General features: G+C 44.2%; 1 protein-coding gene across 2 annotated transcripts in view; it reads right to left on the bottom strand.

Annotated features, from left to right (window-relative positions):
* LOC124877839 overlaps positions 1-15,083 on the bottom strand; it is a 73,837-nt gene that overhangs the window by 36,199 nt on the left and 22,555 nt on the right. For both annotated transcript variants that reach the window (XM_047381412.1, XM_047381411.1), the window contains exons 7-9: positions 7,004-7,153; positions 6,440-6,744; positions 582-4,055 (exon numbers count right to left, since the gene is read on the bottom strand). In XM_047381412.1, coding sequence (XP_047237368.1) covers positions 582-4,055; positions 6,440-6,744; positions 7,004-7,153 — 3,929 coding nt within the window. The remainder of the gene's footprint in view (positions 1-581; positions 4,056-6,439; positions 6,745-7,003; positions 7,154-15,083) is intronic.

Below are 15,083 nucleotides of genomic sequence, written 5' to 3'. Positions count from 1 at the left end.
TGTCAAGTTAGGTTTTTTGGATCTGGTTATGCTTTAGTTTCATGGTTTACTAGTTGTGTTTCTATTAGTTTGTATTCAAGAGTCTCTGTTTTGCTCCAGCCACATTTTGTTCTCTCTTGTCTGTCAATTAACTTTATTCGGTTCACCTGCACCGAGCATTCAGTCTCCTCGTTTCACCTGGTTCTTGCTCCATATATACACCTCTGTTCTGTTCATTCCTCGCAGAAACAATAAGGATCATGCCATGCCTGTCTTGCTTGCCTGTTCATTGTTTTGTTCCTGCCTCCTCTAGTGAGTGAGTTTTTGTTTTTCTAAGATTAAATCTTTTACTTACTGTCATGCTGCCTGCTTGTCTGCATTCTGGTGCCTCCGCTTCACAAACCCTGACAATCTTGTCCCATCACAGCCCTGACATAGCCCTCATTTTTCACTCATCCATCCCACATGTACACACACACACACGCACACACACACACACACACACACACTTCCCTATACCAATATCCTGGGGAGCATCTTCCCTGATTTTCCAACATAAGACCCATTTAGTACATCATTATTTGATTTGTGACGAAGCTTACCTTAAAGCAGGTGAATGGATGTCTCCAGAAACTTCATGATCTGCAGCCTGTCGCTCATCACTCCTTATAAGCTGCGAGTCATAGTAGGCCTCTCTGTTAAGTGGAAACCCATGGCTCTTTGGTTCGATAGTTTGTTGAAACATGGGAGCAATAAGGTCCGCAGTAAAATTCAAGAGATCAGGAGGTTGAAACTCCTGTCTTTCTTTTCTTTCACCTCGTTCCTCTGAGCTACATTTTGGGAGGCCAGTGCACTCTACATCGTCATCTTCATAGTTTTCTTCCATTAAATCTCCAGAAAATGGTAAGTCAAGTTCTTTATCAGTGGAAAAACATGATTCATTCACTGGGGAACTAATCAGAGAGCTGCTTTGAGAGACTGAACTGTTTGTGAGTACAAGGGACTGGCTTTCAGATGTTGCTTGAGGTGTGTCCTCACCGACTAACTGACCTCCCCAGAGTTTAAAGTCAGCCAAAGAAGTAGCGCTTGGTGGAGATGCTGGTGGTGATTGCCCACCTTCATCCGAGTCCTCCATTGATATCTGTGAATGGACATAAACTTCCTCTCTGGTTTTCAGGAAGTGATCTGATGGGTATCTTAGGGAAGGAGACACACTTCTGGCAACAGTGCCAGACTCATTTTCAGAGTTTCCTTCTTCTGTTGGTGTGAAATTGGATTGATGGAAAGCTTCAGAGTTGTTTTTTGATTGGTCAGAAGTGGTCAATCCTGGCAGTAAGTGATGGTCAGGGTTATCATCAAGGCTGGATTGGTAAGGACTGGTTAATTTGGATAATTCAGATTTGCTCTCAGCTCCTCTGGTTTGTGGTTGGTTGTTTTGTTGAGCATTCTCCGGGTGTTGGTTATATGCAATTTTGGCATCAGATCCCAGGGGAGTTGCAGCATAGGACAGCATGCTGAATGCCTCCATGGGTTTACATTTTATCTTAGACTGCTTGTTATCCTGGGTAAGGAAAGACTCCCTGTTAGTCTCCTTAATTGAACCAGGCATGACAATATACTCCATTTCTAAGTTTGAGAATAAATCTCCATCAGAACTACACTGATGGTTATTCTGATGACCTGAGTTAAGACTGTCAGGGTTACTTGGTGTCTCTCTTTCTCCTCTTGGGTGACAGCTCAATGATATACCTTCAGGCATTTTGTTTTCTATTTGATCCAGCTCTTGGTTTTCAGCTGGAGAACCCTCCATCACATTGTTGGCCATTTTGATAACCAGATCTAATGAAGAGGCTGAATCTGAGCCTTCATGTCTGTTTGGCAGAAGACAGTCTCCTTCCAGGTAGCTTAGGGATAGTGACTGACGAGTCTGTACTTGGGTTTCAGCATCTTCTCTGGGACTTTCTGAAAGAGTGACAGTAGAGTGATCTACCAAAACAAATGGAGAATGGACACTGGATTGCTCCATCCAATCAGCATCCACCAAGTCATCACTGCTCGTGTTTTTGGAGTTACTCTCAGCACTACCTTGCAGGTGAGGCAACCTTTTGTCAAAAATGAACACTTGGTTTCCTGTCTGGTCTCTATCTGGATCTGCTTCTGTTTCTCCCAGAAGATCAGGTCTCTGATATTGATTCTGAACAGATCTGCTTACAGCTAGAAAAGGGCTGGATTGCTCCTCGAGCTGTATCAGGTCTACTACAAGGGTGGCACAGTTATCAGGGGAGGAAGCACGGCTCCATGACCCTGCTCCGACGTTGTCATATTCGGAGGTGGACGTGACCATGCCATGGACACGTAATTCCCACAAGTCAGTGTTCTCATGAGGTGAAGATTCAACGTCTGAATGTGTGGAAACCAGGTTTCCGACTTCCGTCTCGCTCTGAACACTCTGCATGTCATTGTTGACCGTTTCCTCCCCCTGTGATCCACTGTCAGCTATTTCTATAACTATTTTCACGTTGTGCTTTTCACCCCTCCAGTCACCTTCTTTGGGTGACTGAAGGTCCCCCTTTCCTTCCATCTCAGGAGAACGATTAGCTGCCCAGGATCCAACACACAACAGATCTTTCTCATGTTCGGGTCCTTCGGGGGTTGTTGTTGTGGAAGAGCTTTCTTCCTGAATGGTGGTGTTCCACATCACCATCCCACCATCAGAGTATCCCAGAGGACTTTCCAGTGATGTGTCTTTCCCCATAATAGCGTTCAGGCCACAGAAGGAACCTGAGTTTTCACACAGATTGTCTGGGGTACTCAGAGGTGACAGACTGTCATCCCTGATTGTCATATTCCACATATCTAGAGACTCAGGGTAGGAGGTGGTGGTTCCACTGTCGGATTTCAGAAATCCGTTTTGGGCTGAGTATGTCCAAAAGTCTAAGAGCTCCATGTGTTGGTCTCGTCTTTTACCTTCATCCTCTTCTTTAGATGTTTCTGGTGTTAAAGTGTTTAGGATCGTTTCCTTTCTCAATACAGAGGGTGTTACTTGTTTTTCTGCAGTAATGCCAGCATTAGATTTCAAAGACACAATATTTTTAGGTGCTGTTAACTCAAGATCAGCCAAAGTTGCAGGGTCCCACTGATCCTTCAATACAAATTTTGGGTTCCAGTTTTCACATGTTTCAGTCTGCTCAGTAATCAAACTAAGCTGAGGTTCAAGAGTCTTTGCCCTCTGATGGGCAGAGTCTGGCTTCGACATCTGGTCTCCGAGATCTCTTTCTATCATATCACCCGCTGAGTTTTTGACTTCATTCACAACATTCTGGGGACTGCCTGAGCTTCGGACCTTATTCAACACACCATTATCACTGGAGAAAACAGCTCCTTGTGTCTCACTGCTGAGATCATCCCAAGTCTCTGATAAGGATGACGACACACTGTCTTTGTGCTGTAGGCCATTGATCCTCTCAACTATGTCTTCGGGGAAAAACCTGACACCACAGCTGCTAGGTGGGCGGCTACCTACCAGGCTGTTCACAGGAGTTGGAGGTACCACTGTGTCCATCATCTCATTTCCATAGATCTGAACATGGTGATCAATTGAAGAATTTCTACTTTCAAGCCCTCCTACAGAGTTTGGAGCAGAGAAATCAAGCAGGCTCATCTCATCAAGCTCCGATAAGCTAGAGCTTCCAGCTCTTCTTTCACCTTCATCAAAACCCTCTAAGGAATCCACTAGTTCTCCTGCTGACAGTGGCTGGTCCCTGCTATGAAGTGGATCAAAACTAAATAAATTGAAATTGTCTGTCTTATTTTTGCCAGAGCGGTGCTTCCTCCTCTCAGGTGGGACAGGAGGGGAGAGAGACAAAAACCCCAGAGGAGAGGGGTTCCTCAGGAAGAGCACTCCTGGCCCTCCAGCTGGACCTTCCCCACCTGGACTGTCATCACTGAGGAACACAGAACTCTCCTTGGAGGACCTGCTGCTGCGGATGGTGGTCATACCACTGTCCGGGCTCAACAGCTCCCCACCGGCGCCAACTCCGACAGCTCCTGTCTCCTCCTCACCCTCTGCAATCACCCTGTTTGTAAAGATGAAGTTAAACTGTGACAGTTTTTAGTAAAGGTCACAGCTAACTAACTCAATCTCATCTATTTCATTGGGACTCTATAAAAACAGTGTATCTCAAAGTGCACAAATCCCTGTTAAAATGCCAATGTTTCCTGGGATGTAAAAAACAATGAGACCATGATGAATCATCTGAAAACTTCTACAATCTTTATTGCAACATTTGTCCTGTAATTTATTAGGGGAAAATTAAAAACCAAAACCCTGCAATAATCTAGTTATCATAATCTATAGTAATATTTTGTTGAAGTATATACAGGGGTTGGACAATGAAACTGAAACACCTGGTTTTAAACCACAATAATTTATTAATATGGTGTAGGGCCTCCTTTTGCGGCCAATACAGCGTCAATTCGTCTTGGGAATGACATATACAAGTCCTGCACAGTGGTCAGAGGGATTTTAAGCCATTCTTCTTGCAGGATAGTGGCCAGGTCACTACGTGATACTGGTGGAGGAAAACGTTTCCTGACTCGCTCCTCCAAAACACCCCAAAGTGGCTCAATAATATTTAGATCTGGTGACTGTGCAGGCCATGGGAGATGTTCAACTTCACTTTCATGTTCATCAAACCAATCTTTCACCAGTCTTGCTGTGTGTATTGGTGCATTGTCATCCTGATACACGGCACCGCCTTCAGGATACAATGTTTGAACCATTGGATGCACTTGGTCCTCAAGAATGGTTCGGTAGTCCTTGGCAGTGACGCGCCCATCTAGCACAAGTATTGGGCCAAGGGAATGCCATGATATGGCAGCCTAAACCATCACTGATCCACCCCCATGCTTCACTCTGGGCATGCAACAGTTTGGGTGGTACACTTCTTTGGGGCTTCTCCACACCGTAACTCTCCCGGATGTGGGGAAAACAGTAAAGGTGGACTCATCAGAGAACAATACATGTTTCACATTGTCCACAGCCCAAGATTTGCGCTCCTTGCACCATTGAAGCCGACGTTTGGCATTGGCATGAGTGACCAAAGGTTTGGCTATAGCAGCCCGGCCGTGTATATTGACCCTGTGGAGCTCCCGACGGACAGTTCTGGTGGAAACAGGAGAGTTGAGGTGCACATTTAATTCTTCCGTGATTTGAGCAGCAGTGGTTTTATGTTTTTAGGATACAATCCGGGTTAGAACCCGAACATCCCTTTCAGACAGCTTCCTCTTGCGTCCACAGTTAATCCTGTTGGATGTGGTTCGTCCTTCTTGGTGGTATGCTGACATTACCCTGGATACCGTGGCTCTTGATACATCACAAAGAATTGCTGTCTTGGTCACAGATGCGCCAGCAAGACGTGCACCAACAATTTGTCCTCTTATGAACTCTGGTATGTCATCCATAATGTTGTGTGCATTTCAATATTTTGAGCAAAACTGTGCTCTTACCCTACTAATTGAACCTTCACACTCTGCTCTTACTGGTGCAATGTGCAATCAATGAAGACTGGCTACCAGGCTGGTCCAATTTAGCCGTGTTTCAGTTTCATTGTCCAACCCCTGTAAGTGCTCAGTCTATCAGCTTCCTTGCATGATGCTGCCACCACCATGTTTCACTGTGTTCTGTTGGAGATGTGAAGATTTGTTTTAGTGCCAAATATTCCTTTTGGAAATAGGGCCCAAAAGTTTGTTTTTAATCATACTATAACACATTGTCTCACAAGGTTTGGTGAAACTATCGTCTGATCTTGATGTTTTCTGTGTTTAAAAAACTTGAAAACCTTAGTTCAGAAATATGGAGAATACAGAAGATTGTCATTATATTTAAATCACAAGCAGTGCTTGCCCATAATTCCTGCAGCTCCTTTAGTGTTGCTGTCAGCCTCTTGTCAGCTTCCCTGACCAGTTTCCATCCTATCCTTTCTTCGGCTTTGGTGATTGATAACTGTTTCCACAGTGCCATGGGGTATATATAATGCTTTAGAAATGCCTTGTGCTAGTCTCCTAATGAATAACCTTACACAATGTGGTTCCTTTTATTCCTTTCTAATCTCTCTGCAAATAATGCAAGTGAGAACATGTCAGAAAAATCCCAGTAGGACATTACTGTTATTCAGATCAGATTGTAACTGATGTTCGATCAGTGCAAAAGAAAGAAGAATTAGTTTAGAAGTATTAGTTTAAGGCTATGTATACTTATGCAACCTAGTAATTACTCCTGTTTTATTTTTTTTCTAAAACAAACATGTCGTTTTTCAGTTCAAATAGTACAGGTTAAGTGATACATTAAAGCTGGAATAAATTTTCAAATGATTTATAATGGGCTCGTTTTTTTAGATCACAAACCTTGTGTTTTAAGAGTGGTGTGATGTGGGTATTTGAGGTGGAGTGCATGTTATACCTTGCCTCTGCCCTCTCCGTGTCAGATCCGTCCATGTCGTTGATGCCGGATGATCCCTGGGAGAACTCCACGCTGCCCGCTACCCCCTCTGTGGAGGAGGTCCTGCTGCTGGGGTGGCAGCCTAATACAGTGTTACGCCGGTTAACAAATTCCTTCAGGATGCCCTGGATGTCTTCCAGTAGCAGGGGAAGAGTATCAGAAGGGGTGGATGTGTTTGTTGGAATGTGGTAGACCTGGAGACTTTCCCTTTCTTCTTGTTCACCAGAAAAAGACCAGCTGGAGGACTCTTCCAGCTCAGCACAGATCTGTAATCAGAGCCACTAAATGCTAGAACTCTCCCTTTTCTTGTTTTATTTGCGTTTCATTAAATTGCTCTAGTAGCAGAAATTATTGCCAAAAATAATTAGCATGACATGTTTAATTGCAATCTTCTGATATTACAGCTCCTTTTGCTGATATTGTATGTATTTGATTAAGGAAAATTTGAATTTTAATAAATACATAAATACAAGAGATCCAAAAACAAAAGTCTTGTTTTGCATAGACAGTTGGGTTGGAACTCACCTGGTTTAAGATATCTGTGTTGCTTGAGTAGACAGCCACCTGCTGGCCGGGACGATGAACTGTATCATTGATGGCCAAGACCACTACAAGACCATCATAGTCATTCTGGTGACACAACAACTTCAGGTAATCCATGTAATCATGCCAGTCCTGAATGTTCAAGGGAGGGAAAAAATGACAACATTACTTTCTACTCATTATAATCGTACAAATAAATTTTTTGTTTCCAAACATTTTGCTTACATCTGTTCCTAACTTTGTTAGACTTTGTAACTTTTATTGCACATACGATTTAATTTTATTTAGTAAAAGTAGTTTTAAGTGTGTCTTCATCTGTAGTAATGAGAGACGAAGCTGTCAAAGTGCACAGAGGGGTAGAAAGACACTTTGTGATTTATTGTCTGGAAATTAACTGTTTGCTCTTAAAACAGCCACCATGCACAGATTATGGTAATTCAGTGACATCCTCTGTGATTGATGGATAGAAAGTTGCATTAATTAATTGTTTTGTTTGTCAAGGGAACTTGTTTTTTCTCGTTCCCTCTGAAATGATTAACAACAGTGTTACTGCAATCATAATTTGCCACGCAGGGATATGCATAAAGTGTACAAAGTGATACTTTAGAAAACATATTTGCTTGAATTATCTACATTTGCTGTACAACTGTTTGCTTAGGAAAGTTTTTGAAATTGTTGTGTTTATTTAAGTTGAACTTTTACATAAAGAGATATATTTATAGTAAAGTAATGCTTGTTTTTAGATGTTTGTGTGCTTTATCCGACATATCCAAACAGAACATGTGTTTGTCTCATGTTCTTTCAAAATGTGTGTGGTCCGTCTCATTACTTGAGAGCAAGTATGTGCATGTGTGTGTTTGTATGAGTCCGCTGAAGGTGATTGATGAGTGCTTCAGGCGTTGTCTGCCCAGGCTGTGTCAATATTAACCTGTGACGATGAGGAGGCTGCAGTCCTCCCCCATGCTCCAGCCTCCATCCCTCCCTTCTCTTACCACAATATGGCTACTGTCAGATTTAGCAACATCAATCGTTGCACACACACACACACACACACACACACACACACACACACACACACACACACACACAAATGTCACTTCACTGACAATGCCATTCCTCAACGCTGATATCCTGATGAGTTCAATGAAGCCTCCCGAGATTCAATAAAACACACATATTCACTCACATGGGTATACAACCGCACAACTACGGACACATGCAACTCCCAGCACACACAGCCACACAGATTAATCCACCTGCAGTTATCTACTGTAACCCAAGTTTATGAGCAAACATATGCACATGAAATCTTTATTACAGCCAAAAAGGCGCCGCCGTTTACGACCCATTCTGCTTGGAAATGTTCAGATGATGCCTATTACAAAGCTACAACCCAACTGTGTACATCTGCACACAAAACTACACACAGGAGCGGGGAAACCGAGTCAGAAAACGAGCAGAGTGCGAAGCTCTGATAACACGCAGGGCGACAGTCTGTCTGCCATTTGGTTCTTAACTGAGTAAATTACTACTCATATTGCTGCCCCTCCTCCTTCTCCCTCTGCCACCCCCAGACACACAGATTGCCTTTTCTTATAAATTATCAACATGTTAGATTTAAAATCCACTTGCTAACCGTCTCTAGGAATATTAAAATGCATGCACAAAAACCAGTGTTTCTTTTGCCAAGTTTTGCTGAGACATTGCAGTTTTTCTGCTGAACCTCAAAGTTTGCCCTGAATTTATTAACTGACACGTTTTTGTGAGTTGACAGCCACCAGAAACTACTGCTGTTGCTGGTACTGCACATCATATTGGCAAAAGTAATGGTTCACCCATTGAAATCATTAAGTTCATGTTTTCCAATCACTTCAATGGCCACTTGTGTATAAAACCCAGCCCATATGCATGCAGGTTGCTTCTACAGACATTTATGAAAGAATGGGCCCATATCAGAAGCTCAGTGAATTTCAGCATGGTACTGGTATAGGATACCAAGTCCAGCCGTTAAATTTATTCACTGCTAAATATTTCACAATCAACTGTTAAATGGTACCATTGAAATGGGGGGTGACAGCAACAAAGTGGTAGCCCACTTAAATTAACAGCATTGGTCAGTAGATGCTGAGGTTAGCTCAAAAACAGTGTGTAGAGAGCTTCATGGAGTGGCTCTTAATGGCCAATCAGCTACATCTTAGCCGTACATTACCAAGTGCAATTCAAAGTGTCAGATGCAGTTGTGTAAAGAATGCTGCTACTGAACTGGAGCAGTGGAGAATTGTTCTCATGATGCTGCAGCGTATCAAGACATTTTGGACAATTGTATGTTTCTGACTCTGTGAACAGTTTGGGTTTGGCTCCTTACTGGCTCTGTACCAGCACACAAAGCAAGATTGATAAGGACATAGGTCACAGGGTTTGGTGTGCCGAGTGACAGGAGACTTTGTGCCAGGCCTTCTAGTCCAACATGAATGTGTGACTTACAAAAGCTCTTCAGAAAGAATGGTCCAAAATTCCCATAAACGTACTCCTACATTATGTGGAAAACATCACCCGGTATCCTGATTTTGGCGCAATTTTATAACTTTAGCAGTGGGTTGTGTTTGTTTTTTAACAAGAGGAAGTCCATCCCTTTATGATGTTTATGTACCCATCTTCTGATGGCTTCTTCAAGTGAGATAATGGACCAACACTCAAATCATCTTGAACATAACAATGAGTTCACTGTTCGCAAACGGCATCCACTGTCACCAGATCTCAATCCGATAGAGCACCCTTGGGAGATGTGCCTCATAGATGTTCAGCTACTGAGTGATGCCATCATGCTAATATGAGCCAAAATCTCTTGTTAAATTTATGCCATGAAGAAGTACGGCAGTACTAAAGGAGAAACAGGGTCCAAACCAGCACTGGCAAAGTGTCTCTGATAAAGTGACCAGATAGTTTATGTCTTCACAAGATACCTTTAATTTGTCCTCTTTCATCATAAACCTTTTAATTTATCCATTTACTCCGATCTTCTGAGTAAAGAAGATTCTACCTGACCACCTGTCACACTTTGCTTGTCAATATCCTCCTATCACACAGTTTGTAGCTTCATCTTCTCTCCCACAATTGTCTCAACACACACATCATGCACGCACACACTCCCACACACACTTCCTCCCTCTCTCATTGGTTGCCTCCACTCCACAGGTGGCAAGTCTTTAGCGGCTGCGTGCAGCTCTCCCAACCTGCCGTCATTATGCACAATAGCCTTAGGTATAAAACTCAGGCCTCATAACTCACACCCTGCGTGCGTAAATTCCCGTGCAAACACAGTCAAAGCAAAAACACATTTCCTGCTGTCGCCAACATCTCTGGCAAAGAATTAATCAAGCGTTCATCCATTTAGGCTCTTTGCATACCCTTTCCGTCAGAACACAGAATGCTAAGAGAGTTGCAAGTTCTTCTCAGGCGATCGTTTCGCCACCCTGATGAATCCATCAAGCGAGGTTTGATTTATACATCTGTCTGTGATCACAGCGGTACAGCTACAGTAAATGGGGTGGCAAGGAGCGAGCTGACACCACCCTGCTCAAACACACGCACACATGCAAATGTGCACACACATGTGGGCCATATACCATTTGCAACACGCACACTCCCATACTAACAGTCATCACCTCCTGTTCACACTCAAGCTCACACAAGAATATTACTGCTTATGAAGTTTTCGGAGAGGAAGACAGAAGAGGGGAGGGTGGCATTAAAGTTTGCAGGCAGAAAACCAAATGTCTCTCAGTTGATCTCATATGGGCCCTCTCCACATGCTTCATTCACTCAGCTTTAAGTGTAGAGATCTGGGGGCCAAGATCGAAGCACTGATTCTATAAATGTTTTGCTTTGTTATTTGTTTGCCCTTAAAACCCATGGAAGCCACAGGGGGAGAAGGAAAATGAGAGAAACAAAGGAGTCAAAAGATCTTGTTTTCTTCCTTTAGACAAGATGATGAGACAGAAACATCAATGCAAGATATGGAGGATGCAGTAAGATGACGGTGGTGTGCAGCAGTTCTCCAAACTGGTGTGCCTTTGTATAATGTGAATCTTGGAATGGAATAATGTGCCTAATGGGTCTCTTGCACCAAAAACAACTGAAATATGTAGGGAAGTCACATAAACAGGTTAGGATTATAAAAATGTTTACTATAAATTAGAATATTTGAACCATTCTCCAATTTACAATGCCACCAAGTAGTGTCTATGTCATAATCTACTGAACTATGTTCTTGCTGCACAAGAAACAACAAGAAATTAAAGGGGTATCTGGTAGACAGCTCAAGAAATGAAAAGGTGGGCGGGGCACCCTGGCTTCCTGGTCTTCAATCTTAGTCCCTAGGAGGCCCACCCTGCACCTGCTGTCTCCCAGTGATTCTCATCAGAAAGGCATTTACCGAGTGCCATGGCTGCGGGCTCCTTCATTAGCAAGCATAATTATTTGTGCAAGTGGTGTAGGGCAAAACTGGCCCTGCATAAACAAACAGAAGGGCCGGAGGACTATGAACAAACAACACATTAGAGACAATCAACGTCGCTAAAATAAAACCCAAAACTAAGCTGTTTGGAGGATGGACATATACCCAGAATATTTATTTGTCTCTCTTGGGGGAAATTAGCTTTAGACCAAGGGTGTCACTGCACACTGCACTCATTTATAACTTCACAAAGCTAAATAAATAAATAATAAATAAAAGTTGTTTAATCAGTAACAACTCAGACACAAATAGCACCAAAAACCTGTTAGATTGCTTACTGAACGATGAAGCTGTGAGGATGAGAGACATCTCTTGAGAGCTCAGTTTAAAAACTCACCCTTCTTTCAGACAGCAGAATAAAAGTGAATTATCACAACAAATGTAGTTAAAAACTCCTTATAAGCAGAATATAATCAATAACTGGACTGAAAAAGATTGCAATAATTATGGATTCTATCATTTAGTTTAGTTTTGATTTTTAGTTTCAAGCCTGTCGATGTCTACAATTATAACCAGATAATCCACCTTTTCAGGCTGTTTGCAGCTGTTGGAAGTTGGGTTTGACCAGTTAAGAGTCCTTTACTGGCATCTATAGGTAGGTTTTGGGTATTACGGAAAACAGCAATGAAGACCTCCGTTAGCTTGAAGCTCCATTAAAAAAAAAAAAAAAAAATTCATTTTAATAAAAGCATGAGAAATAAATATACAAAATGTCATTAACTGAGGAAAATGTGTCCACTCTTCAAAGTGGTTGGCAAAAAAAAAAAAAAAAATCAAAAATAAAATAAGAGAGTACATACTGGTGCCAGATCCCTCTGAAATAATAAGATGATGCCTTACAGAAACTTGCAGCTAAACCGAGATCTGAAGCAGATGTAATCTGAAGCAGTGCGTTAGAAAAGTGTTCAAACTCTGAACTTTTTCACATCTTGTCAGGTTACAACCAACTGCAGTTTATTTTATTGGGATTCCATATAGAGGACCAACACAAAGTAATTGTAATTGTCAAATAAGAGGTTAATGAGGCCGGGTTTTAACATATTTTACAAACAAAAAGCCCCCTTTATTGTGCTTCCCCTAACAAGATACAGTCCAATCAACAGCTGGTCTATGAGGGTCTCAGAGGTTTATTATAGAACATTAGCGAACAAACGGTACCATAAAAAACTAGGGACACATCAGACAGGTCAGAGATGAAGTTGTGGAGATGTTTAAAGCAGAGTTGTTTTATAAAACAATATCATATCGGCATGGCACAAGTACCCGGCTGTTGCATGTATCCCTCTCGTGGACTGGTGGGCCGGGGCTGCTGGCGCTGTCTGAGGGGGTTGGGCGGGCTTGGAGGTGTGCTGCTCTGCTGGCTGTTGTGTCCAGGGGGGGGATCGGGGCGGTGGCCTGGGGGATGGCGTGGAGGGGCTGCAGCCTGTGGGGTGGAGGGGTTGTGTCCACTTCTAGGGCGTGGGGTCACCGGCGTTTGGATCGGCTGGGCGGTGATGGTGGAGCTGAGCTGGATAGTATTTCTCCCTGGGCGGTTGTTGCAGTGGCAGTGATGTAGTTTTTTGTGGCTGAGGGGGGCGTGGTGGGGGACACTGGCCCTGGGTGCCTGCCGCTGGCCAGGGACCTCTTGGTGCATGAGTTTGTCCCGTCATGGTGCGGGGTCGGGGGTCCTGTTGTGGGTGCGGTGCTCGGTGGGGTCTGTCCTGCTGCGCCGGTGGCGTTGCATGGGGCCCTTGCCTTGCCGTTGCGGCGCGCTATGTGGTGGGGGAGCGGGGTGCGGCAGGGGTGCTTAGAGCGGGGCTGTGTGTGGAGCTTGCGCTGTGTGGGTGTGGCTTCATCGGCCATGGAGTTCACCTGTGGGGGTGTGCCCCTGTGGGAGAGAGGATTCGTGGCGTTTGGGTTCGTGGGCATGTGTTTGATATCGGTGTCCTTGTTGGGGGTGGCCCTGTGGGGAGGTTCTTGTTGGGGTTCACTAGGGGTGGGAGACTCATGGGGTTGGGATCGGAGATCATTGGGGGGTCGGGACTGCTCCGTCCTGGGGTGGCTCCGGTTGGCAGGCTGGTTTGAGCCATGTGGACCCCTCTTTTGTACATAGCCCCCTCTCAGGAGGTGGATGGGGGATGTTGGGGACTGGGTTCGGGGTGGCGGGAGACGGGCTGTGGTCACCCGGGTCTGCCTGTCTCTGCCCCAGGAGGGAAGGGAACCACCTCCTGGGAGACCTGGGAGTATAGAGTATGCATGGGGAGTGTGAGTGTATGACGTCCATTGTTGTTTGTCTTTACGTTGGGTGCGAGTGATTTTATGTGTATGTATGAGGGTGGGAGTGGGTGATTGTGACTGTGTGCCTGTTTTTTTTTTTTTTTTGTGACAGGTTGGGTCTTAAACTGCTCCCTCTCCTGGATCAGCTTAGGCCCCCACATATTATGGTGGGCCTATTTCCTCCCCACCACACTACCTGCCAGTGGTTGGAGTCTCTGCTCGCTGGTGTACTTGTGGTTCTCTGTGTCTGGGGCCGGGTGCTTTGGTGTGTGCTGGCTCACTCCCGGTGGCTGCTTGCCGGGGCCTGGCCCCCTGGGCTCTGTCGGGCCTCTGATTAGGGGGAGTGGTGTGTCCCGGGGTCTTGGGCCTCTGGGTCCATGGCTGGATCTGCTTGAGCGTGGACGGCTGCCGGCGGGGCCTGTGGGCTCGTTGCTGCGGCTCCCTGGGGCTTCTGCACTGTCGCTGCTGGGTGGTTCCCCTGGGACTCTCCACTGCTCTTCTCTGGGGGGGTTGCGGTAGTCCCGGCGGTGGTTCTCCTGGGGTTCCTGTGCTTTCGGCGGCCTTTGGATGTCTGTGGCTCGGATCTCCTCAGTGTCCGTCCAGGGACCATGGGTCAGGTGTGTGGGTCCTCGCTATTGCATATTTTTGTGGAGAAACCTTGTATACAAAAGTGCGTCCACACCCATACTCACAGGTGTTAAGCTTCAGGTGTTGACAAATACACAGATCTTCTATATTGGGATGCACCTCTCACTAAGTACATTTTACATTCATAAGTACTGTGTACTAGCTTGTTAAAAAAAACAAAACAAAAAACAGTTGCAGGTGTATAAGCAAGCAGGGTGTAATCTTGTATTCTCTTCATCCTTCATCCTTCTTTCTCTAAGCTCTTTCCTCCTTTTCTCCCCTTTTTCCCTTTTGCCCCATCTCTCTCTTTTTCGAGCTTATTTTTTCCTTTTCATTTCAGTCTCCGTGTCCGTAACAATTGAAATATTCCCAAAGACATTTATAATAAAGTTTATTTTATAAATATCAAGCAGAGCTTTAAAGCATTAGCTGTGATGCTCTGCTTGTGAAAGTAAATCTGTTGGGCAATTTCTTGGCACTCAGACAACAATTCTGAGCGATACTCTGCCAGACAAGACATGGTAAAAAAAAAAAATAAAACAATATCATAATCTCACATCACAGAGCTCTGTTCAATACACCATCGAAAATGTAAAGTGTGTTGCACATCTACAGGTCCTTCTCAAAATATTAGCATATTGTGATAAAGTTCATTATTTTCCA

The sequence above is a fragment of the Girardinichthys multiradiatus genome, chromosome 12 (assembly GCF_021462225.1).
Source record: "Girardinichthys multiradiatus isolate DD_20200921_A chromosome 12, DD_fGirMul_XY1, whole genome shotgun sequence".
Classification (NCBI taxonomy): Eukaryota; Metazoa; Chordata; class Actinopteri; order Cyprinodontiformes; family Goodeidae; genus Girardinichthys; species Girardinichthys multiradiatus.
Note: the sequence above shows the minus strand (reverse complement) of the source record. Positions and strands in the feature narration are given on the sequence as shown.